We start from the raw sequence: 27,209 nt of genomic DNA, 5'->3' as shown, positions 1-27,209 counted from the left end.
ATTTTCAAAAAAATGGAGATACTAATACCAGTTACAACAACCTATTCAGTAATTCCAGCTGAACGATGCAGCACTGAGGTCTCTCCTGATAACAGGTGAGTAAATCGGAATTCGTAGTTCGGCTGATTTTAGAGGATTTTTTAAAGTTCCAAAACGCCACACTTAGAAGAATTTCCAAGTGAAACCAGTCAATGTTAGCCTATGGAAGGAAAATCAAGTTACTGTAAGTATGGTTAGAATTATTTTTCAGGATCAGTAGTGGGCTGAAAGATGCAGCACTGAGGTCTCTCCTGATAACAGGTGAGTAAATCGGGATTCGTAGTTCGGCTGATTTTATAGGAATATTTTGTTCAATAGTGAAGGAAGGGGGCGGGGCCTGAGGTGACATGTGTGCAAACACGCGTTGTGGCGCGTTTTAGGTTGGGGAATTAATTCCTCTTCAATCCTGAGGTCCCCTGTGAGCCACCTAGCCCACTAGGTACCACCAGTATGCGCCAGGGAGCTGCGTTGCAGAGAGGTGTTCAGAGGGCATGCCCTCTTTTTACAACACACTGCAACTCTGAAACTAGGTCCTAACTATAACTACCTACTGGCGACCGCCAGTAGTATTATATATATATATATATATATATATATATATATATATATATATATATATATATCATATAGCATGAACAACTCTTTGTAGTCCCTCTGTACGGACTCCAACTCCCAGCATGTTCAACAGCCAGAAACACTTACCTGTATGCCGAGATGGTACATGCTGGGAGTTGGAGTCCGTACAGAGGGACTACAAAGAGTTGTTCATGCTATTGGTTGACTCTGCTGGGCCGCCACCAATGGGAGTTAAATGGATCGTTTGAATGCCGGCGGGTGTCAGTCTCTGGTGTTTGGCATTTGATAAAGTCAGTGATGACGAAACGCGTCATGCCTACCACGCTGCATTAAAAAAACTTCTCCTTGGCTCCCCGTTGTGTCCCTCTGGTTTCTTTTTCTCTGTGGAGTGAGGGATCCTGCTGTGGATATTATGCGTGCAATGCCCCGAGCGCGCCAGGGGGACCCGTCTTGTTTTGTGGCCAGAGCTAATAGGGCTCAAGCTTCACAGCGTTTTTTTGGACTCCAAGGTATTGGAAAGCCCTGGCCCCCGCACGAAGGAACAGTGCTCAGACTGCTGAAATACCAGTTTGTGACTGCACGTAGAGGCCAACACACTGTTGCTGTGTCTTCGGATATGCCTGAACCTTCATGTATGCGGTGAGACGTCAAAGGGGGCCTGGGAGAGGTCTCAGTGCCGCGAGGACACTTGTTATTTTAATCTGCACCCACACTCGACATGTCACAGATCGCCAGCACTCACTACGAGTTACAAGGAGTCAACAGCCAGAAACACTTACCTGTATGCCGAGATGGTGCATGCTGGGAGTTGGAGTCCGTACAGAGGGACTACAAAGAGTTGTTTATGCTATTGGTTGACTCTGCTGGGCCCCCACCAATGGGAGTTAAATGGATCGTTTGAATGCCGGCGGGTGTCAGTCTCTGGTGTTTGGCATTTGATAAAGTCAGTGATGACGAAACGCGTCATGCCTACCATGCTGCATTAAAGAAACTTCTCCTTGGCTCCCCGTTGTGTCCCTCTGGTTTCTTTTTCTTTTTCTCTGTGGAGTGAGGGATCCTGCTGTGGATATATATATCAGCACAGCAATCCTCATAACCTCCTCGAGGGCGAAATAAACAAGCGGACCCAACAGCTTCCAGGAGTCGATATTCTTTATTTAATTCGACCTTTAAAACAGCTCGTCCTGCTGATACTGACTATATCCACCTGTTGAGGTCTGTGCACGGTGGCGGGAACAGGCCCGGTTTGAAATTCAAAACGTTTCCTTGTTTGCGATCCCAACCAAAAAAAAACGGCACTCTATGGTTTAACCTTTTTCATGCTCATGACGAGCTCAGCTCGTCATGAGCCGTGGAACGCTCAGGTGCGGGGAGAATTCTCCTGCTGTGCTGACCGTTCCCCGGGAGCCGGTGTACCTGTGACAAGCTCAGCTCGTCTTGAACACAGGAGCGCCGCGCCTCATGACGAGCTGAGCTCGTCATGGGCATGCGGGCGCTGTACGCCCCCCCAGCACAGCGGGGGAATTACCCCCGCAGCGAAGGGGTTAACACCAGTTGAATTTATTGCTCTGGCTGATTTATTTCGACAACCACCGGCTTTGTCAAAGCCACCCTAGTGAATTACTTCAACTTCTCTTAAAAATAATGAAACAAACTCCTTCAATTAACATCGTAAAAAGACTATAGTAATGTTCAAAATTACATAGTTCTCAGAGGATTAAAAAGGTTTTCTTTTAAACATGATTTAAATGCATTTCATGATTTTTAATAAGTTAAACAAAAAATATATATATTCATGTTTTAAACATAATGAAATATATAAACAATATTTTAAAATATATATATGTAAGTCAAGTGACATTCACATGTTTAAACTCAATGCATCAGTTACCTTATTGATGTCAAGTGACAACATCTACCTACTGAACTCGCCTATTCCCCAGAATATTTTCAATCCTCAAATCATATTCCTTATTACTTTCAAGAGCAATAATGCTACTAAAGCATATTCTTCAATATCTCCCACAAAAAATGTTCATTACCACAGTATTACATTTCTTGCAATACATCACATCAGTGAGTGCTCTCACATCAATATCAAAATACAGCATCTTGATTTCTCTAAAATTCACCACTTCCTATGTTCAAAAATGGATTAACTGTTACCCTTTAGTTCTAATAAACAAATATATTTATATACAAAATTCGTTTTTTAACATAACTAATACTTAATATGCTCCAAGCAGCTTTCCAAAATTTTTATAAATTCAGCATGCAGCATGTCATAATTCAATTAATCCGTTATTCTGATTATTGGCCACCTAGAACAAGATATGTATATTTTTTATATATTTTATGATGTCTGTGGTAGATGTGGTGGGGGCAGGGGTCCGTTGGGGCCCCGGAGTGGGTGGTCTTCATTGTCTTTAGGGTCTCTTCGATGGTGAGGGCGGTCCAGCTGTCCAGTGTTGACTGCGTGATGTGGGAAACGGTGGGTGTGGGTTCCTCTTGAAGGTTGTTGTCGTCGAAGTTGTAATAAATGGTCTTGATTTTGTGCTGGAAGAAGGTGCTGAGTCTGTCAAAGAGGTCCTGGGAGGGTGGAATGTCAGTAGTCTCTCTGTTGGGTCGGCGAACTCTTTGATGATGCCACAAATGTTCCCTGCTGATGAGTGCGTGGGTGGAGATTCTGTCCTGGAGTGCTTTCTTCCTTGAGTATCTGATGAGTTTGTGGTGGGTGCTGGTGGCTGCTTTGAAGTTGTCAGTCTGTTGGGGTTTTAGAGTTCCTCCATAACTTTTTGAGGCGTCTACAGCTTCGTCCAGATTCTCAGAGTTCGGTGGAGAACCAGCTCGCTTTCCTGGCGTGGGGGTTGGAAGTTTTCTTGAGGGGGCAAAGGTGTTGGCGCAGGCGGTGATCCTGTTGTGTAGAGTACGGGCGCGGAGTAAGGGTCGTCATCTGTGGCGGTGAAAGCAGAGCTCCTGAGAGCGCCTGCAAGTTGGTTGTCGGAGATCTTGTTCCAATTCTTGCGCTGGAGCTGGTGTGGGCGTCTGTGGGAGATGTTGGGTTGGAAGGTGAAGTGGACACAGCAGTGGTCAATCAATCAAACAGGGGAATTTTAGGCACGCTACTCACCCGTGAGGGTCTCAAGGCGCTGAGGCGGTGGGGTCCGCATATCTGTTTAGCCGTAGATCCAGGTCTTGAGTGTCTTCCTGATGGTGTTCAGGGAGGGGGCGTGTCTGATGTCAGCCGGTCGCTCGTTCCAGGTCTTGGCTGCAATGTGAGAGAAGGATCTTCTGCCTGCTCTGGCTCTGTGGATGCATCACGGGGTTTCAGCCAGTCCAAGTTTGGAAGATCGGAGGTTTCTTTTGGGTACGTGGAAGTTGATTCTGTCGTTGAGGTATTTGGGTCCGTTGTTGTGGAGGCATTTGCAAGCGTGAGTGAGGATTCTGAAGGTGACTCTTTTCTCAATGGGGAGCCAGTGGAGTCTTCGTAGGTGTTGGCTGATGTGTTTGTGCCGGGGGATGTCGAGGACGAGTCTAGCTGTGGTGTTCTGAATTGTCTGGAGTTTGCGGAGTAGGAACTTGTTAATGCCCGCATAGTGTGCGTTTCCATAGTCCAGTCTGCTGGTAATGAGTGCTTAGGTGACTGTCTTCCTTGACTCGGAGGGGGAGGGGGTGGGGGATAGGAATCCATTTGATTGTCTTGCGGAGGGTGTTGAAACAGTTAAAGGTGACGGCATTGACCTGCCGGTTCATGGTGAGGGATGAGTCGAGTACGATGCCAAGGTTTTTGGCCTGGTCCGAGGTGGTAGGTGGGCTTCCGGGAGCGGTCGGCGACCAGGTGTTTTCCCATGCTGCAGGGCTGGGTCCAAGGACGTGGACTTCTGTCTTCTCTGCGTTGATCTTCAAGCAGCTGTTGGTCATCCAGACGATGACGTCTTGCATTCCTTTCTGGAAGTTGGGTCTGGCGGTGGTGGGGTCCCTGGTGAGGGAGAGGGGGAGCAGGGTGTCGTCAGTGTAGGATAAGATGTTGAGGTCGTGTTGTCGGACGATGGCGGCGAGGGGAGCCATGTAGATGTTGAAGAGGGTTGGACTCAGTGATGATCCTTGTGGTACTCCGCAGGGGATTTTCATGGGATCGGAGAGGAAGGGTGGCATTCTTATCCTTTGGCTTCTTACGGTGAGGAATGATCGGATCCAGTCTAGGAATGTTCCTTGTATGCCGGCTTCATGTAGTCTGGCGACTGGTGTGCGTTGGGTGACGGTGTCGAAGGCCGCTGATTGGTCGAGTAGGAGAAGGGCTGCGGAGTGGAGGGTGCGGATGCCATCTGTGGCGGCAAGTAGGGCAGTCTCGGTTCTGTGGGTGCTTCAGAATCCTGACTGGGACAGGTCAAGGATGGTGTTGTCTTCGATGAATGATGTCAGTTCCCTATTGACTGTTTTCCCTGCATCTTCGGCTGTGAAGGGGTAGTGCGAGATGGGCCAGTAGTTCTTGAGGTCGGTGGGGTCAGCTTTGGGCTTCTTGAGCAGGGGCCTGACTTCTGCGCGCTTCCAGTCATCTGGTAAGGTGCCTGTTTTGAAGGTGGTGTTGATAGTGTGTTGTAGTTCTGGTACGATGGTGGCTGCAGCTCTGTGGTAGATATGAGAAGGGCAGGGGTCATGGGGGCCCCTAAGTGGATGCCGTGTCTTCGGCTGTGACCGGCGTCCAGGTGGAGATGGTGGGCTGGCTGTGGTCCTTCCATGGGAGTTCGGAGGTGTGGCTGAAGGTGATAGTTTCCTGCTGTGAAGATGGGGTTGAGGGTGTGTTCTAATTGAGTGCATTGGTTCTGGTGCGATCTGTTTGAGTCTGATGTTATGGAGGTTGACCAGGGATCATGTTCTCTGTGAAGGGGCTGTTGAAGATGTAATGCGATTGTTTCTCACCCCAAAGTCTGTGATAGCTGATGACATAGGGAGAAGTGTGGCTCACTGGTTAGAGGAGGCAGACCTGGAAGCAGAGGTCAGCCCGGGACCAGGGTTCAATTCCCAGCTCGGCGGGGTCTTGAGTCCTAAAATGTCCATGGACTCGACAATTCTCGCTCCGGTGCCTACTCGATTCAGGGGTTCACACTCTGCGACTCTGGGCAATAGCTTGCTTAATCTCCACAACGGCCCCTCGCGGCGGGATGCCTGGCTTTCACCTTGCGGATACCCTGCCGGGGTTATCTCACAGGGGAATACCAGGACGGGTTCCCTAAGCAAGCGCTTAGAAACCGCTTGGTGATTTGCGCTATATAAATTCCTGTACATTTACATTTACATATAGGTAATGGTATATGTTGTCCTGAGAGAATGGTTTGATCTGAGATGATGATCTGTACCAACAGACCTAGTTTGGATAGGGAGAGCAAAGTCTAATTGTGGTTCTTTTATCAATCTCTTATACATTTTTGAAATACCAAAATTGAGCCAACATGTGAAAATAAGGGAGGGCTCATAATGTGCCCTAATTTAGCCATTTAACCACGCACTCTTCAGTTTGCATTTGTTTTGTAGGAGAAAAGTCACAATAAAACCACACCACAACAAAATGTACCATGCACATGATTAAAAGTAAATAACCCAGGTCGTTTAGCTGAATGATGATGAATTACATTGATTAGAAATACTATTCTTACAAGTCTAGTGCCGACTTGTGAATCAGTGGAGTTTTTATATATGTTGGTAGGAATTTCGCAGAGAAGTTGGGTCCCCCTAAATATGGTATGGTGACCTAGAGGTAGGCCTTCTTTCTTATAGCGCCATGTCTAGTCAGCCTATGAAAAAGTGTGTTGAATGTACAGAATACCAGAATATCACGAGGAATATATTGATATCCAGAAATATCGTAGCTGTTTACAACACAAAGCTGGACAACACTATAATACAGTATGTTGGCCTAAGAAGGCCAGCTGAGCTGTCTGACTCAGTGTATCCAAAATATAGGGCTATGTTTCTCCGTTATTATGACCCTTCCACTAGCATCTCATGGCAGCCAAATTAACATCTGTAAATCTTGTTGATGATCTGTATATGTCAATATAGTTTTTGCGCCACACCGTTCCCCAAACGTATTGAGACTAAGAATGGCCAGGTAACTAATAACAGGCCCATAATTTGCCAGTGCCAAGCGGATAGTATGTCAGCTGTGACTTATCTGCCACTGCATTAAAGGGCAGATTAGGAAATGAGGAAATGAAGGATTTTCCTAACAGACGCAGTACCTCAGACTATTATCCCCTCGGCTTTAAACGCAAGAGGCTGAGTTTGGCTCAATCTTACCTGCTTTCAGAGTGGTTTGCTAAGCTTGACCCGTCCTGGCCCTGGCCGCCTAAGCCATAAGCTTAGCTGTGCCAGACATCCATATCGGCCCATCCTACCGCCAGAGAGATCTCATCGATCCTGCTGGGACGATTCCTGGCTCAGCTGACATGTGGTGACCCCGGCAAGCTGTTCACCACCGATTCAGCTGCAAGGGTGATTGTTTTTTGAGCAGTGCTTCTGAAGTATTCTCGTCCCTAATGGTCTGGTGCTGGAGCCAGCTTGGCCTCAAAATTGCTGACATGGGGACACCACATCAACGAAAGGATCCTCCGCTTTGCACAGACCTATCGAGCAGTGACCAAACTTAAGAGCAAGTATTCTCCGTTCTACGTACTGCACACCAGATGTATGGTAGGTGCTCTTAGCCATGCTATTCTACCCACCTCAAGCTCTATACCATTGGGGACCCTTGATACTGCGCCTGACATTAAGATGGCCACCGTTGAAACACTGTGCTTTTTCTAGAATTATCTCAGATTAGCTGTACTCATCTTCCATAAAGTAAGTTTGCAGACATTACTCGACCTTACAACCAGCTATGAGGCACTTCACTGGGGGCACTGGTGGATCAATCTGTAACCCTGAACTACCTGAGTCTCCTCCCTCTTGGTAGACTGCATGCACTGCTACTGCCAAATGATATACCCATAATCAATCAACGAGAGAGAGAGGAAAAGTGAAGCTACTCTTCGTCCCCCTAAGATTCAATACATAAACAACAAAAGAGTGGACCTAAAGAAACGTGAGCCGATAAAAAGATGAAAAAAGTCACTCTTATTTTGTTAAAGAACCCTTCCCTACCTACCTAGTTGGTGACATGCTTCATCATAGGGTTCCCACCAGAGAGGCCGAGTGCCCCTCTGGTGTACTACAATGCCTGGTTACAGTGGAGCGGGTTTTTATTGAGTGTGAAAACGTGATGGTGCAAAGAATTATGTGTGTTAAAATTACCTTTATTCGCCCAGTAATAGTTTAATGATGGGGAATAAGGATGTTGTGAACTGGGTAAATTGGGCAGTTACATGCTGTGGTAAAAAAACAATGGTCTACATATTTCAGCCTCCTTGTGCCAATCGCGAGGCTTTCGTCAGTACCAAACTTCCACGGCGGTATGCGCACGCTAGGACGCATCCTAACCTGAGGCAGAAACACAGAGGTACCATGCAACTTACGGTTCTCATACCACCTTCAAAGCATTGTTAGAAGGCGAATCAATTGTCAATGTATGTAAACCTTGCATCACGGGCCCAGGCGGGGCGGTGGCTTATAGTCACACATCCATTAAAGCCAGACACCTGTTTGGCACCTAGACTCTCCCGTCACGAGTGTGTTTCTGCCTCAGGTTTGGGTGTGCCTTAGGGTGCCCATATTGCCGTGGCAGTTTGGTCCTAACGAAAGCCTCGCGATTGGCACAACGAGGCTGAAACATGTAGTCCATTGTTTTTTGTTTTACCACAGGATGTAACTGGCCAATTTACCTAGTTCACAACATCCATTACACTGTTTTTATCCTTTACCTTATTCCCCCATCATTAAACTGTTACTGGGCAAATAAAGGTTATTTTAACACACCTAATTCTTTGCACCATCACGTTTCACACAAAAAAAAACCTGCTCTGCTGTAACCAGGCGTTGTAGCAGACCAGAGGGGCACTTGGCCTCTCTGGTGGGAACCCTATGATGAAGCATGTCACCAACTAGGTTGGTGAGTGAGGGTTCTTTTACAAAATAAGAGTGACTTTTTTCATCTTTTTATCGGCTTAGGTTTCTCTAGTTCCACTCTTTTGTTTTTTATGTATTAAATTATATACCCAGCCAGCTTCCCCAATCGCCCTAATTCGCTACCAGAAAACTTCACGAGTGTGTTTCTGCCTCAGGTTTGGGTGTGCCTTAGGGTGCCCATACTGCCATGGCAGTTTGGTCCTAACGAAAGCCTCACGATTGGTACAAGGAGGCTGAAACATGTAGTCCATTGTTTTTGTTTTACCACAGGATGTAACTAGCCAATTTACCCAGTTCACAACATCCATTACACTGTTTTTATCCTTTACCTTATTCCACCATCATTAAACTATTACTGGGCAAATAAAGGTTATTTTAACACCCATAATTCTTTGCACCATCACGTTTCACACAAAAAAAAACCTGCTCTGCTGTAACCAGGCGTTGTAGCAGACCAGAGGGGCACTTGGCCTCTCTGGTGGGAACCCTATGATGAAGCATGTCACCAACTAGGTGGGTGAGTGAAGGTTCTTTTACAAAATAAGAGTGACTTTTTTCATCTTTTTATCGGCTCAGGTTTCTTTAGTTCCACTCTTTTGTTTTTTATGTATTAAATTATATACCCAGCCAGCTTCCCCAATCGCCCTAATTCGCTACCAGAAAACTTCACGAGGGAGGTCTTACTCCACCAACATGACTGATTAAGGGATACATGATGCAAGGGCGAGCTCTAAGGCCCTAAAACTGTTGCAGAAGAGGTCTAAGAAGGAGCCTCCCACCCTAGACTCCCGATCAAATTACAAGCTGATAACAGTAACAATAACCTCTGCCCGCCATCACCACCTCCGGGATCCCTCCAGGCCGAAGACCAACGCTTGTGAGTGCAACAGCACCTGAAGGCCTTGCTGAATCGGGCAAGGAGTTCATGCCCTGTAAATATGTAATATATAATTGTCCAACCCTAAGCGCATCTTAAAATGTAATCTTGAGTGATTTTGCATCGTGTGTATATATATATATATATATATATATATATATATATATATATATATATATATATATATATATATATATATATATATATATATATACCTCTAACTACTAGTATCTGTAGTAGACATTTGTACTTACTAGCATTCTTATGTGAGTTTAGAATTTATCTGTTTGTATCTTTTCCTTGAGTAAATTTGCAACTTGTATATAAGCAACTTTAACCACTAGTATCTGTAGCAGACTTTTGTACTTACTATCATACTTATGTGAATTTAGAGTTTTTCTGTTTGTATCTTTTTTGTAACTCATGTACTCTGAAGTCCTTGTGTAATGTAACTGGTCTTTTTGTAAAGCACTCTGACACCTTCGGGTAAAGTTTGCCCTATATAAAATCGCAATAAATCAATCAAATAAAAAATGTGATTCTCCAGCCAAGTCCACGAACCAGCAAGGGATTCCTACACAACCACCCTTTAGAAACTCCAACCAATACTTTCTAAAGCCATAGCGCTCTGTTGATTGAAATAATTCTAGAAATAATTCAACCCAGTGAGAACCACGTTTGTAGTGTGCTCAATGCACTGGCGCCAATGAGTAAATGCACTCACTCTTGTTTTCAGCCAAGCGTTGATGCTCTTTACCAGGGTGATTAGCTTCATTGCGCACACCTGAGTAAAGTGTCAGATCTGCCAATAAAATAAAGTATTCTGTTTTAAAAGGCTTTAGTATTGCCAATTGGGTTCTCTTTAATATATACAAGTTCCTTCTCTGGGTGAGGCGATATTCATTCTTGTTGCTCAGTCTGTACTGATCGTCATGTACTTTCCTTCTCGAGACTAAATCAAGAAAGGCATTAGAGTTATCGTGTGATATACCACGGTGATTCAGTATATATAGGAAACAATTAGCACAATCTATATGTACATATATAAAGTAAGACTTAGTTTGAGAGAAGCAAGTTCTGATCCGCTGTGATGAGACGAAACGTGATCCGTGAGAGGGCAGTGGGCACATGTGTGCAGCGATGGGTGAGTGCCATATGTGTAAAGTACGAGTGCAGTGCCCGTGCGCCGCTGTGGATGAAGTGCTTGTGTCTGACCCCGGGTGGCAGGGCTTCAAGTACAAAAGGGGCAGGGTGCAGTTGTAAAATTAGGTACCACAAAATTGGTTTAAAGTAACATTTGTTATTGATAGAGCTTAGAAACGTGCAACTGTTGTATTTAGCCCAAAATGAAACGTGAACTGGTATAAAAAATTCTACTAAGTGCTGTGAGGTTGTCTATTTTTCGCCCTGTACGGAAACCCGAACGTATAAAGTAGAATATTCTAACTGTTCTGCTTAATGTACTGTAATGCACGCATCCAAACATCACCAAATCATCTCAATATTCTTTTTTGCCTCAGGGTTTTAAAAGAGCAGTGGATTCGAGCAAAATACCAAAGAGAGGAATTTACAGCAAACAAAGACATCATTGCTTGGTATATATCAGGTGAATAGTATGTGAAGACCTTGACAGTGCTTCTGAAATTTTCTTGTTGGATTGAAGAAATATACTGATGGGTTAGAGGTGAGGCGAGGGTTGGTAATAAAAAATATGAAGGTTACCCTAGTGTACCCAGGAGGTGCTCTACCTGATGAACGTGGATTTGTTGAGGCGCAAAGCCAAGAACCCATCCCTTGACAATGTTTTTCAACATTTGTTTTCCTTTCCAGTAAAATCTGCCATTTTTTTAACTGTAGTACATCTATCAAACAATTATTTTTCCAATATAAAAATAAAAGATATTGATATGTATGTATCAGTAGAGTAGCAAAAGCTGCAACTAAATACTATTGTGTTGCCTTACTAAAGCCCCGCTCTCCCACTGGCTGTGGCCTTCCTTAAAATGCTCCTTTCTATGCTCATGAGGATATATTTTAGAACCACTGTTTGCCTATTACAATCTCTCATGTAACATTCCTGCATCATGGACTGGGAGTATAATCCTTCCATTGTATAACACTAATTTGCAATGCAATAGGTCTCGCATTTGCGGGAGTTTAAGCTATTGGCATTGTAAATGACAATGCCTTTTATTTATCTGTTTTGATAATTAACACATAAAGAAAAGGAATTGTCATTTACACTGTCAGTAGCTGAGACTCAAGAAGTGACCGCCTTTGTCCAGGGCTGCTTAGAAAGTTAAAGCCCACATGATTTGCTGAATGTTGCAGGAAAGCATGTCGTGCCTGTAGTAGGAGAAACTCATTAAAGAAAAGAGTGCTTACAGACTAATTAAGACATACCATGTAACAACAGAAGTAAAAGGTCCAGTCCTCAAGGGAGGTCACAAATGAAGACAAGGTGGTACTTACATGCCTATTAACAAATCAGAAGCCAGCATTTGCAAAGGACAATGACACAATCCAAAGAAAAATATGGGGGCAGAGTAGGTGATGCTTCAAGTCCATACTCCAATACAGCATGCCTCGCAAAGCAGTGCATTCGCTGCCCAGGCTCGACCTAAAAGAGGATCAAAACTAATCTCCAAAATTACAGATAGCCTTACTGGACAGTGGGCAAGATCTTTGCCAAAAGCATCCATGAACATCTTGTTGATTGGTTGGAAAAGGAGAACTTTCTGCAGTATGAACAATCTGGCTTTTGAAAGAATTAATCTACACTAGACACATAGCGATCCGTCAAACAATCTTAGATAAATATGTAAAATTGATAAACTAATACATTTATGCTGCATTCATTGATTTCGTCAGGCCCTTTAACCGCATTGATCTTCTAATTTTTGGGGGGAAACTTGCACAAATGGGTTTACCTGCCACACTTTTAAGATTATTAGTTGCCCTACACTCATCAACTTGCTGTAAAGTGCTGTTGGGGGGAGACAGAGAGCTCTCGGAGCTAACTGCAACTAAAAATAGTCTAAAACAGATTTGTTTATCAGCTCCTTTGCTTTTTCCTTTGTATTTATGTGATTTACCAAACCTATTCTGTTCCATTAATAATTTCCCTCCTAAGTTAGGAAATTGTTGCTGACATTCACTTTTCTATGCTGAAGATTTAATTTAATTAGATTTGAACCCTAATGGCTTACAAAGAAATCTAAATACAGTCCATGAATATTCTGAGTAACATTCATTAAAACTCAATGTGCAAAAAAAGTAAAGATTTTTTTCTTGAAAGAAAGAAATAACTAGCACTTTTTGGGCTCCTAAGAAATGTTATCCTCATCTCAGAATTTTCTCATAGAACCTAGATACAAAACTACATATTGCACATAATGGCATGTAAGCCCTTGCACATAGCGGTGCCATTAATACATTCTATAAATCGGTTGATAAAAGGCATTTCAAACATATGATAGAAATATATGTTGCCATAATACCACCAACTCTGTCCTATCGGATGGAATATTTTCCTCATATATATTGTCACTTTGTACAGAAAATAAAGGATAAAATGCTTCGCTCATGTATTAATGTTACACCTAGCACGCCAGTTGCAGTGTCTAGAACTTGGGATCCTGACTGCTTATATTTGTTTTGTTCTGCTGAAGTTCTCTGGGGGTTTAATATTTTGCATGTTTCCTAAGATGGATTTTAAAAGATGAATTGTTACTTAAGTATTTTTAAAGATAAACTAGCTATTTGGAAATTCCACTTGATTATTTAAAAACTTGGAAATATAACCACTTGAAGCTTGCCTTAAAAAGAGTAATTCCCACTAATGGTTATAGAATGACAACCTGCCTGGCACCACTTTGAAAAGTTGTAATACTATTTTAACTATAGCCATATTGAGGAACACCCAACCATATTATTGTATTTAAAGTGCCCTGTTTTTATTGAGAGCAGATGGACTACCAATTATGACGGCAGTAGCAGGAGGTTGGAGCAGCACCCTCAATGATGACTGTGTGTGTCCACTATGTAATAATGTAATACAGGATTTGAATCACATTTATTTTATGCATTTGTCTTGGACAGTATCTCACAAAATGTTTAGATCCTTTCTTTCAACATTGTAACGTGTCTAAGGAAAGTGCTATTCTATTTTTGTTTTTATCTTCCACAAATGAAAGATTATGTTACCCTATATTTACATTTTGAAGGTGCTTTTTAAAGAAATTTTATGTTGGGACTTTATTGGACAGTTGCACTTTATTATAATGACACAATAACTTGTTTTATTAGATTTATGTTATATTCATATATTTTCTCCAAGAGAACTTAACTAAATGAGCATTTAATGCCTCAACAAATGCGATGAAATATGAAAAGTATGTAAAGCAGTTTTTCTCAAAGCATGATTATTTTTTGTGAAGAAAACGGTTGAAATAGGGCAATAAAACATTCAGAAAAGATTTGGAAGGCAAGGGAATTTTAATATTTAATATTAACAGTGTAAGCAATTAAATTGTTGGTGCTTTACGAGGTGATGAGAAAAATATTTTGATACTAACAGCAATGACAGATAAAGAAATGCTAAAGTTAAAACCCTTTCTATTTAGATCGTTAAGTAGCCATTGTTTGATGTCCTTAAGCCTGATACAAAGCAACAAATATGAAAAATAAGAAAAGTTAAAGTCCCAAGACTAGGGTCTTAAAAATGAACTGCAAGACTGGGCACAGCTACTGACTATGCCCAGACACAAACGCGAAGCACTGACACTAACACAGCTGATTGCGCCCGATCCTTACCTCTGTTTTATCAGATCTTACCATTTATAAGGATCTTCGGTTGACTGGATCTTTTTATCTACTAAGGAGTGTAAAAGGGAGAAAACCAATAAAATCAACTTCATCAACAAGACTAATCAATATGGACTTAAATCACTGCCTCTATCTCGATTTTAAGAATTTATTCCAAAGCCAAAAACAACTGGACATACAAGCACCTCATTACAAGGTTGAAAAGATACATAGGCACTAATACAAAATTCATTAATTCCCCAGATTAACCTAATTTGATGCAAAGTAAAAAGCATAAGCAATTCCAAAAAGATTAAGCAAGCAATGATTGATCCAACCTCTAGGTTAGTTTTCATCAGATTACAGAAAGGAAAATGTTTGATTAATTATGTTCCTACTCTATCTCTAAGGTGACATCCCTACATAACATTCTCCTAGTCAAATCGGAAAAGGTGTCCGCTTATGAAGACTTCCTCAGAAGTGCATTCACCTTAAAGACAAGCCAATCTATCTAAAACTTCTTTCCTAGAATCTAACCCTACTCTTACCCTCCTAGTGACTTCGTACTCTCTTCTCGACCCTCTCTACCTCGTCCGCCTCTCTGTCCTTCTCTCCCATTCTCTGCCTCTCCTCCCTCGGGCCACTGTCCCTAATACAAAATACACATCTCCTAAAATGCCCGACACCTCCTCTGGACACACATCTCCGGCAGGTAATTTTCCCAAACTTGATCTTCTCCAAAAACGGTTGAGTTGTCCTTGGGTCCCAGCGCGAGGATTCATTATCAAATTCCAATGCAACGATGTATCCAGCCTCCTCCATGCCTAACTCCTAAAACAATGAGCATCAGTCTAACTAACGAGGAAAATGTCCTTGCACCTGCAACGAACACCTGAGAACAGAACAACCTTGTTCATGAAATTCTGCTGACTACATTCTATTGAGAGCCTTCCCAAGGAAAAATACATTTCAGGTCTTTTCAATTCTGCTAACATGAGAAAATCACGAACAGGCCTTTCATGGCAAAACGCAAGCAACTATTTAACACAGGCCTCTACACGTTTAACCCTACACAATGTTAATAGTTTATATTTCTAAACATTGCATTTCTCATGATTAGGGCACTACGGTCATTTCTGCATGTGCAACTTTTATATAGCACGTTTTAAACCTACAAGCTACATTACACACAAATGAATTCATGGCACACTTTATATGTCGATTACATTTTCAATCATCATGAGCTAAATTTCGAACAATACATGTACACGATTCATTTTTACGTTACATTTTCTACCAATTTAATGTTACATTCACTCTGGATTACATGGGTGCGGACTAACGGTGATTATGATGCACCCCTACAAATTTCAGAATAACATGGCACTCTATCACAGACTTTGAAGATTACTATAGTTTTCACTTGCAAAATAGGGGCATCTTCTATCTGGTACTGAAGGGGCACGGGCATGCTCAAAATATTAGCAGCTGCATCTGCAGCTGGAAATGTAGGGATGTTAACTGCTTGACCTTGGAAATCGCTAACCATTTGCAAAGGCAAATTTGCTCATGCAGATTCACTTCCCCTGAGCCTAAAGAATATGATGCAAGCCTTTTTTAACCAGACTTTGGACCCTCAATAACCGCTGCATGCTCCTCTGAGGCTCAGAGTGGGTGACTTCTAATAGCTGGGACAAGGGTCTGTGTCCTGTCGCACTGTGCTCATAATAGGAGTGTTGGAAGACTGATGCCTGTGGGTACCTCTGCAGGCATACTGATTAGGCAGGCACTATGGAAATGAGCAGTGCAGACTTCAATCGTACAAAAAGAAGTGCCCATTTTGCACTGATGCCCTGCCCCATAGTACATGTGGATGTGGCTTCAGAATGTACACTACACATTACTAGGCTCATTGAAATTTACCAGCCACTTGTAATGATGACCAATGGGGAGATTATGATACTAACAAAAGCAGCGTTCAGACCACTCAATCTAAGGAACAAATTACATAAAATATACAGATATTATTCAATGACTCTGTCAATAAACCAGTATTTGGCACTAGCAGTATTAAGCTGGAGATGCGATTGAAAGGCTCAGACCATGGATTGTGGTGAGAATGTCCACAGATGTATTTATTTGCATCAATGATTAGATGTTACATAAAGAGAATGTTCTACATTACAAAAGTATTTTATGCCAGCTTGTTTTCATTTAGAGATCTGTCACCTAAGTCTAGAATTATGGTCAGCCTATCACAGATGTTAATTTTTTGAGTGCAGCTTAGAATCTAATCACCATTAATGATGGGCCTGATTAACCAACTGCATTTAGTAGTATGGTCAGAGTACTACTCGTGCAAAAAATTCAAATTCACAAACCTACATTTGGAGACCTCTACCTCCGCAACTACTATCTTTTCTGTGCAGAGACCTCTGTGATGTTTTTTAAGCGCTCAGAGGGGAAAGAAGGGCACGCTCTGAAGCCTGTGCTCCTATTTAATAAGGCTCCACTGCCCTTCCAAATGTATAAAGACCCGGCATTGGCATGGAAAAAAATAATGGGTTTCTCCTGTACCATCAGCCACCATTTGACTAGTGGGTCCCTGCAGACCCATGTTGACAAGGTACTGCAGGTGATGCTGATAAGAGAATATCACGAGCTACCGTCTGCATGGCTCCAGCTCTCTGGAAGGTTGAAAATTGTGACCTCACGATGGGATGGAAATTATGCAGAGGGTGATGTCAAAGTGGTGGTGCAACTGAAGGGAAACCCACATATTGAGCCACTGCATACTTCCCTGTCTTAATTACAAACGCTGCTCACATTTGCGTTCCAAACTAAGATATTGATTTTTCAGCATTGGGCCTCATCTTGTCATCAACACTGGGATGCGGTGCCTCAACTGTGGGATGCTCTATTTCTTCATCTCAGATTCTACCAGGAATCACTTATAGCTCGGAGAGAGTGTAAAACTCTTACCGTTCTAGTAATTGAGCAGTAACAAGGCTACCTGTGGTATCTGTCCATCACCTATGACACTTGCACTGTAGAAGACGGCAGAACATTTTAGAAGAGACTGGAATAGTGGTACCTAGTGGTCACGAAGTTCTAGAATGTTGAGTGAGGCATCTGCTTGCTCCTGAAATGGCAGTTGGTATGCAATGGCTGAGGTGTATGGAATAAACCTGATGCTTCGCTTCACTCTCTGGTCTGCTTATTGTGTAATCTTTTTATCTTGCATTGGACACTGTCGACGAAGACCTAATGTGTCCAGGGACACCTCCACATGCACTCGATGCAACAGTAAGACTGTGTGTGACTACTCTCAGGAACTGAAGGACATTCAGGGAGTACAGGATTGTTGGGTCAAACTGACTCCTGCACACAGTGAGTACTTTTGCGGATGGTCGCTGGCTGTGAGCCTGAGCCCTGAGCACGAGTAATTGGCTACTGGCGTCATTCACTGTGGTGACTTAACGGTCATCCCGACGTGACCCCTGTACACCGCTTGAGTTATTGACTTGGGAATGAAACAGTGTGCCCGAGGGATGTGATTTCAACCTCCGTCCAGCATGTAAACAATGAGAAACAGAGATGATTATCTGACTCCGCTCTCTGCTTCCGATGTCGGAAAATTCTCAAAATTTCTCAAATTCCATATTCAACTATACTAATATACTGCCTAAATAACTGAATAACATATCTACTACTCATATTACTTCATATTTATACTATACTAATTTTCAACACTAATCCTTTATGGGTTCCGGAGTGGCGTGCTACTCGCCAGAAAGGCGCTTCAACGCCCATCAGGGGTAACAAGTGCTATATGAATGCAAATCTTTCTTCCCCTTTTATCCATCCGCTATCCTTCTCACTCCAAGTAACAGACTAATATCCACCACTGAAATTACCTCATATTTCACCATATTAATTCACCACTAATCCTCTATAGGTTCCCTGAATAGCATGCGTCAACAAGCGAGCGATAGATAAATACGAACCTTTGTCCTACTCTATCCTTCTGCTATCATTCCAAATCCAAATAACTGATTAACTTATCCACCACTTAAAATGTACTTGCATGTTTCACTATACTAATTCAACACTAATCCTCTGTGGGTCCCGGAGTAGCGTGCTACCCGCCGAAAAAGCGCTTCGACGCCTCGTCAGGGGTAGTAAGCGCTATATAAATGCAATTACAATACAATACAATGAAGGATGTGTGGCTTTCTGGTGAGGGTCCGCACTGTACATGAGGAATCCGCTACTTTTGTACTTCCGAACTTAAGCACCGATAAACTGAGGGGAACATGTTTGGCAAAGCACACACACAGCAACAAACTGTTGTGAGTGTGAAAGGTAGATGCTGAGCATGAAAATTCACAGCCGTTGCCTTTCCTTGAAGACTAGGTTTGCGACCTGAGCATGAGAATTCTTCACATAAGTGTCTATGAACAGATGTGAGCATCATTGAGGCAGTGTAAAAGCAACTATGAACTGTTGTGAGCATGAGATGTGCGCACTCAGCAGGAGAATTCACCACCAATAACTCACCTCGCTCGCAGCACAATGAGGAGAATTAGCACCCAAGAACCTGATTTAGGGCCTAACTCCATTAGGACCGCTCACCTTCCTTAAGTCTGCCTTCCTGGATGCAAGCAGCATCCTTGTTCCCATGGGTTTTGGCAGGAGCCCGGAGGAAGAAGCATCTGTGAGGAGACTTGTGAATACTTTATATGGTTCGCCACCTACCGCCCGGCGTTTACCGCATTTTGTCCTAGACCTGCAAGGTGTACTCGCCTCATTGATTCTGGGATTCAGAGATTTTCCAGTCTAAACAGAGCCAGAACCACCTGGAGACAGTTGAGAAAAACCACACTGATGCAGTGGCAGCCGGCGCTCATCTGGGGTACCAGGGTGGTCGGGTAAGAGGGCCTGAAAAAAGAACTTACCTCGTGCTGCATATCTCCTCTTTCAGGCTGAAGTCACCAAACATGAAGCACATCTAGGCTCCCCTGAGCCAATCACAACGCTGCAATGCAGTGTTGTGATTGGTAAGCACCCAGGCTCCCCAAGGACAATCACAACGCTGCAATGCAGCATTGTGATTGATCTGAGTGCCTTGGTTCAGCGCGCAGACAGGGACTGGGGGCCTGGGTATGTTCTCCGCCCAGCATGTAATTAAGCGTGTGTGGAGAACATGCTAACTGCGCATGTCTGTTTGGCCGGCCTGAGAGATCAGGTCAAAGCGTCATGCGCACTTCAGTGTGCTCACCGCTCCTCCTCTGCCCTGCTCTTTCAGCAGAGCAGCTCCGCCAAGCTGCAGATTTATTTTTCCTTTCTTTCACTGCTTCCAAGCAGTGGGCAACGCTCCACTACCTAAGCTGAGGAGCCGCCACTGCACTGATGTCCGTGATAAAAAGAGAACAGAAACTCAGTGTGTGAATACGTTTTGCATTGCTATATACTGTGAGACCTAAGCCCAAATTTGGAGAGGTTTGAGGGATTGGAGAAAGTGAGGTAGGAGATATATTATGTGACATCAAAACGTTTGTGGGCCCAATTTGGGTCTAGAGAGGAAGATAGCACTACTTCAACATTGTTAAGTAGCAGAAAGACAATACATCCTAGAGTATCTACCTGATCTGAGTGCTGCTGACTCTAGGGGGTTATATTAATATGAAATAAGCATAATTAAATTAGATAATCATTTCCTTCCTAGGATCAGCACAATCATGGAGCATTATCATTTTGGGAAGCTCTCATAAAGTAAGGAGAAACAGAGGTATTTGTGTCTGATTTGCATACATTTTCAGCCTCATGTAAGTTTGAAGCAACAAATCACTACCAGTTGTTGAATTGTAAAATTGAAAGGATATGGAAGGAACTTTGGCTAAAAGATGATCCTCTCTAGGGAGATGTGTTGACTGTGGCAAAACAAGTAGAGCTCATGATGAGATATGTGAAAGAAATCAAGCAAGACACCAACAGTAAGGAAAATGTACACATAGTTGGGGATGAGAAAAATGAGGTATAAATAGTTATGGGTACTCCTGTGACAAAGGACAGGAGGAGTGTCAGTGCCTTCAAGGGTCAACGCTACAGATTTCGGAGGGTTAGCCACATGACGAACAGTAAAGAATGCCCAGCAATGAAAGCCATATGTAATAAGTTTATGGCGTGCTGTAGAAGTAGCTCTTGTAGCAAGAAACCTGAGAAACAAGGCGTGTCTGAGGGATGCAAAGAAATTGCACTGCAGATGACTAATGGATGGTCTAACAAGCCCAAAGATGTGGTAATAACAGAAGACCTTGAGGTTGATGTAATGTTTGATTCGTGCTCTAGACTAACCATAATTTCAGAGGACTGCATTTAGGAAACTGTTCAAGAAACAGATGAACCTTCACAAAATGGATATACACCTAAGAGGGTATGGTGGTCAGTCAATAAAGGTAATAGAATACTTTGTAGGAAAGATTGAGTATAAAAACAGGTATGCAATATACAAAGTTTGTGTTTCATGTAAAGGAGATAACATTTTAGGATGACCAGCACAAAAAACACATTATTTATCTGAATCCTAATGCTGAACCTAAAATACTGATCCAGAATGTTAACAAGGATGTAGAGGTGGGATCTGATTTCAAGAAATAATATTCTGAAGGAAATTTAGGATGCCTAAAACAATATTTGCACAAGATAAAACTCAAAGAGAAAGCAGTTCCAGTATCAGCTAAAGTACATAGTCTGCCCTTGAGTGTACAGAACACAGTGAGGGAAGAGATAGAGAAACTGTGCAAGTTGAATGTAGTAGAACCTCTGGAAGCAACTAAATAGTTAGCTGCCATTGGATTTGCATGAAAAGCAGACAGCAAGATTTGCCTGTGTGTTCACCTTAGGACCTTCAACAAAGAGGTAGCTGTTGATAAGTGCTCTTTGCCAAACGTAACATAGCTGATCACAAATGTAGGTGGAGCTGAACTCTTCTCAACATTAGATCTAACATTCCCCTATTACCAGATCCATCTACGCCTGACTCTCAAAAGCTCCCTGCATTCATCATGCACATGGAGGCATATACATTTAAACGCATGCCGTTCGGTCTGTTATAAAGATGATGTGCTGATATTTGGGAACTCTCAGGCACAACATAATGAAAGACTTGTACAAGTTTTGGATAGATTCAAAGAGCATGGCCTTACAGTAAGGAAAGACAAATGTAAGTTTCAATGTACTGAAGTAAACTATTTTTGGTATAAATTAACTTCTGAAGGGGTACAACACAAAGCAGATCTGGTTAACAACATAATGAAATTAGTGGCACCCAAAACCAAACACGAGCTGATACCCTTTTCAGCAATGATAGACTTATATAGTAAATTCATCAGCAACTTTGCCAGTCAAGCATGGCATATGCTCTCATTTTTTAAAAATAAGATAACCTTTGAGTGGGATGGGCATTGCAAGAGAGAATTTAAAGATGTTAAGAATGCTCTGACCACTGCACCAGACTTGAAAGTGTTTGTTCCAAGAAATAAATTATCACTATGTGGGCGTGCGAGGGGTGGTGGAGATGGGCGCGGTAACAGTAGGAGGCTGAAGACCAGAATGTTTTCGTAAACTGGGTTTTATTATCAGGGTACGCCGGGTTCTGAAGGTAAGTCTTTCTCTGGCAAACTCCAGTTTGTCCGTTTTGGCGGTGTCTCTCGGTCTCGGTGGCTCCTGGCAGGTGCCTTCTCCCTAGTCGCGGTAGTGCCATCTCCGGACCCCAAGAAAAAAGGAGACCAACAGAGGGAAGCCGTTAGTTAATGGTCTGATACCGACCTGCCCGCATTAGGACCGAGTGATGGTGAGGGGGCACCCGTGGTATGTATAAGCTGCCGTGTCAGTGCTCAGGAAGGAGGATTGGTGTGAGGAACGCGGGATGGGTTAGGAAGGGGAGGGGGGGAAAAGATAAAGACACGGGAAAGGCACACACTGGGGTATTTACAGAATCTACAAAGGGGCGCTCTTTCTCCCCACCCAGGTTGCTCAACCTGGGAAAGCCACACTCCTCCCTCGGGAGCGTGGCACGGCGGATCACGGGGTCGTTGGCCTCCTGGCTCTTCTCCGCTCTCAGTTCTCCTGTCTTCTCCGTTCTTCTCTCGTTTTCTCCACGGTCCTTCTTCTCCGGTTCCTTCTCGGCACTCTGGGGTGATGTCACACGCCGAATACAGGACTTCCTGTCCTTTCACCGAATCGGAGCCTCCGACGTCAGCCGGGGGCGGAGTCTCGTCGTGGTCATCATACGCCCAGTTAAAGGCGCCGGGGTCGATTTCACCGTCCTGTTCTAAACGGCTGTCCCAATCCGCCCTCGAAGAGTCAGTCTGTGGGTAAGGAGGGGAGTTAGGGTCATGGGTCCACCAGTCCTCAAGGCCTCCCGCCCCGACCCTGTTACACTACACCCCCCCTGGATTCTCCCGATCGGGGAGAACTGGCACCCTCGACAAATAGTCAGCATTACCATTGTCTGTCCCTTTTCTGTGCACTACTCTAAAGGAAAAGGGCTGGAGGAAAAGAAACCATCTAAGCACTCTGGGGTTCTGGGCCATATTCTTTTGCATCCATTGTAGGGAAGCGTGGTCTGAGTATAGAGTAAAGGACCTCCCCTCCAGGTAGTACCGCAGTTTGTCCACTGCCCAGCGAATCGCAAGGCACTCTTTTTCGACCGTTGGGTATGTGCGCTCCCTAGGGTGGCGTTTCTGACTTATATAAAGGACGGGGTGCTCTAATCCGTCCTGCCCTTCCTGTGACAGTACCGCCCCCACCCCGGTATCCGAGACGTCTGTTGCCAGAGTGAATGATTTCTCGTAGTTTGGGGGTATCAACACTGGGCTGGACGTGATGGCTCTCTTTAGGTCATCGAAAGCCCTTCTGGCTTCTTCGGGTGGGGGTTTTCCCAGGTTGAGTTTGACGTTCTTCCTGAGGAGGTCCGTCAAGGGAGCGGCTACGTTTGCAAAGTTCATTATGAACCGCCTGTAATAGCCGATTAGACCCAGGAAGGCCCTTAGTTCTTTCTTGTTAGAGGGAAAAGGGGAGTTAGTTATGGCCCGTATCTTCTCCTCCTGGGGAACGATCACCCCCTCCCCCTATATAAACCCTAGGTATTTTACCTTGGGATAGGCGACCCTTGATTTCTTTGAATTTACGTGTAGTCCTGCATGTTGTAAGGCAGTGAGGATGTGGCCTATGTGTTCTAGGTGTTCCACCCAAGTCGGACTGAAGATGACTATGTCATTGAGGTACACTGAACTGTATCGGGTGTGAGGGGCTAATACTGTGTTCATTAGTTTCTGGAACGTTGCCGGGGCTCTGTGTAGCCCGAACGGTAGTACATTGAATTCGAACAAGCCATCGTCCGTGGCAACGGCCGTTTTATGCCTGTCTTTTTCTCGCAGCGGTACCTGCCAGTAGCCTTTGGTCAGGTCTAGGGTAGTTATGTACCTGGCTTCTCCTATCCTCTCTATCAGCTCGTCCACTCTGGGTATCGGGAAGGCATCGAAGGAGGAAATCGCGTTTAATGCACGGAAGTCCATACAAAACCGGGTGGACCCATCCGGTTTAGGAACCATCACGATGGGTGAAGCCCAGTTACTTCGTGATGGACGAATAACCCCGAGCTGAAGCATGTCCCCGACTTCTCTCTTTACGTCCGCTCTCTGGGCAGCCGGAATACGATACGCTCTCTGCTTGACCACCTTGCCCTGTTCGGTCTCTATGCAGTGTTCTGCTAAGTGGGTACAACCAGGGGTATCCGAAAACATAGGGGAGAACCTTTGCAGCCTTTGCATGAGGTCCCCTTGCTCGGTCGCCGTCAGCTCTGGGTTAACGGGAAGCTGGTCTAGAGTGTTACCGTCGTCCCGTGATGGTAACACTAGATGGTTTGTTTTAGGCGGGGGTCCAATCCATTTCTTCAAAAGATTGATATGAAAGGTCTGTTGTCGACTAGGAGTGACCTGTACACGGTAGGTCGTTTTGCCTAAGGTCTCCATGATCTCGTAAGGCCCTTTCCATTCGCTTCTAAACTTTTGTGTGGAAGAGGGGAGAAGCACCAAGGCCCAGTCACCCTTATTCATCGTCCTCCATTTCTTGCCCTTGTCATAGTATTGTTTGTTTGTCCTGGGTTCTCTCCAAGTTGGAGTAGGCTAGGTCTCTCAGTTTGCCTAACTTGGATTTTAACTGTTTGGTATATTCCAAGAGGAATCTTTGATCGGCCGCCTCTTCTCTTTCCCAAGCGTCCTTGGTTATCTCCAATAGTGACCTGGGCTGTCGCCCATATAGGAGTTCAAAAGGAGAGAACCCTAGGCTGCTCTGCACATGTGCCCGTAGAACATAAAGGGCTAGGGGCAACAACTTGTCCCAGTCCTTGTTTTCGGCGGTTAACATTTTCTTGAGGGTAGTTTTGAGCGTGCGGTTGTATCTCTCGACCAGACCATCCGTTTGGGGGTGGTAGGCCGAGGTACGAATGTGTCGTAGATCTAGCGTTTTACAGACTTCCGCCATCATTTTGGAAACAAAGGGAGTGCCCTGATCCGTGAGGATCTCCCTGGGGAATCCCACCCTTGAAAACAACTCGATCAGTTTTTCTGCTACATTCTTGGTAGTAGGGGTGCTAAGTGCAAAGGCCTCCGGGAAACGGGTGTTGTAATCCACAACGACTAGGGCGTAGGTATGTCCCCTGGATGTACGGGGAAGAGGACCAATAAGGTCCATACCCACCCTTTCGAAGGGGTTGCCTATGATAGGTAACGGCTGGAGGGGCACTGCTGGTGGTCTGCTCATATTTCTTTTTTGGCAGACCTCACATTGTTTGCAATAACTCTCTGCCGTCTTGTAGATGCCGGGCCAGAAGAAGAGTCTTGTGATGTTCTGAAGGGTCTTCTCGGCCCCGCTATGCCCTGCTGTCAGATGGGTGTGGGCATAGAAAAGTATCTGATCCCTGAAGTCTTCTGGGATGACTAGTTGTGGGGGGATCACCTGCTTTCCCTTCCCTATACAACAGATCGTTTAGGATCCTGAACCGGGGATACCCATGGGTTGGTGTTGTTTCTGCGATATGGGCTGCCTCCCAGGCGTTCAGAAGGGTGGGGTCATTGGCCTGTGCAAACTTGAACCCCCGATCCAACTCCCAGGGTTCGGACGTTAAGAACGCTTCCCGGGGTTGTCCTTCTATCTTTTTCCTGAAGAGGGACATAAAATCAGGGTTGTCTACCCCTATGATCGGGTCCTCGGGTAGGGTTTCCACTACTCCCACTTTCACTACACAGGGTTCCCCGCCTAGAGGCCGTAGGGTGAGGTGTGCTACGGGGTAGGGTTTTACGTCTCCATGTACACATCTAATGTGTACCACGGCGTTGTGGCCTAATTGTGAGGAACGGACCAGTCTTCTCTGTATCACCGACTGTCTACAACCGGAGTCCAAAAGGGCTTTGACACATTTGCTGTTCACATATACCCTTTCGTAAAAGGATGGTCCCATCTCTGCCGTGTACATCACGGCTTTAGGAATGTAGCCGACCTCCATCGGCTCTTCTGCTGTTCTTTTTCTTGGACACAGTCTGGCGATGTGTCCCCATTCCCCACACTCAAAACACTGCGGGCCCCTTGTGGTGGGTATCACGTATCAGCGGTCGTGTTCTTCTTTTCCGGTTTCGTTATCCCTGGGGCTGCTTTGGTTCCCTTGTCGGTTTCCCAAGGGAAAGTTCTTGGCAGTGCTCGGTTGTAATTGGAGGCCATCTCAATGGCTTGTTCGGCTGTTATGCCCGAATGTTGCTTCAGCCATCTCTGGGTGCCATAGGGCAGGGCCTCCATGAATTGCTCCAGGTAGATGCTGGACATAATTTCCTCTTTGCTCCGGCTCTCTGGCCTCAACCATTTGTCGGCGGCCATTTTCAGCCTCAGGTACAGAGTCTTTGGATGTTCCCCCGCTATCCCCTTTTCCTTCCTGAACCTAAGCCTATAGGCTTCGGCATCCAGCCCCAAGTGGTCTAATATCACAGCCTTGATCGTCGGATAGGGGGTTACTCCTGCATGGTTGGCTACTTGGTATGCCGCTTGGGCTTTGCCTGACAATAGGGGGGCTAGGAAGAAGGGCCACTTCTCCTCTGGCCATCCGCAGGCTCTGGCCGCCCTTTCGAAGTTTGTGAGGAAGGCATCGGGGTCTTCACCAGGAACGTATTTCTGCAGCTGTACACCCGAGGGATGCGGTCCGTAGTTCCTTCTTTCCATCGGCGTAGGCACGCCGGGGCTCTGCACTACTCTCTGTAGGCCCTCGATCTGGGCTGTCATAGTGTTCTTAAACATGTCGCGGTCAGCATCCGCGGTTGAGATCTGCTGACTGACAGCCCACTCCAGTTTCTGCTGCCCCTCTATCAGTTGCTGTATCACCTTTTCCATTGCTGGGTCCGGCAAGGAAGGAGCAGATCCCACTTCTGACACCAGTGTGGGCGTGGGAGGGGTGGTGGAGATGGGCGCGGTAACAGTAGGAGGCTGAAGACCAGAATGTTTTCGTAAACTGGGTTTTATTATCAGGGTACGCCGGGTTTTGAAGGTAAGTCTTTCTCTGGCAAACTCCAGTTTGTCTGTTTTGGCGGCGTCTCTCGGTCTCGGTGGCTCCTGGCAGGTGCCTTTTCCCTCGTCGCGGTAGTGCCGTCTCCGGACCCCAAGAAAAAAGGAGACCAACAGAGGGAAGCCGTTAGTTAATGGTCTGATACCGACCTGCCCGCATTAGGACCGAGTGATGGTGAGGGGGCACCCGTGATATGCATAAGCTGCCGTGTCAGTGCTCAGGAAGGAGGATTGGTGT

At 44.8% G+C, this 27,209-nt stretch overlaps 1 protein-coding gene across 2 annotated transcripts in view; it reads left to right on the top strand.

Annotated features, from left to right (window-relative positions):
* The window catches only part of ADAP2 (ArfGAP with dual PH domains 2), a 267,951-nt gene that overhangs the window by 147,998 nt on the left and 92,744 nt on the right, over positions 1 to 27,209 (top strand). For both annotated transcript variants that reach the window (XM_078654379.1, XM_078654378.1), the window contains exon 4: positions 11,074 to 11,159. In XM_078654379.1, coding sequence (XP_078510505.1) covers positions 11,074 to 11,159 — 86 coding nt within the window. The remainder of the gene's footprint in view (positions 1 to 11,073; positions 11,160 to 27,209) is intronic.

This window comes from Lissotriton helveticus, chromosome 7 (genome assembly GCF_964261635.1).
Source record: "Lissotriton helveticus chromosome 7, aLisHel1.1, whole genome shotgun sequence".
NCBI classification, from domain to species: domain Eukaryota; kingdom Metazoa; phylum Chordata; class Amphibia; order Caudata; family Salamandridae; genus Lissotriton; species Lissotriton helveticus.
This window is presented reverse-complemented; position numbering and strand designations above follow the sequence as displayed.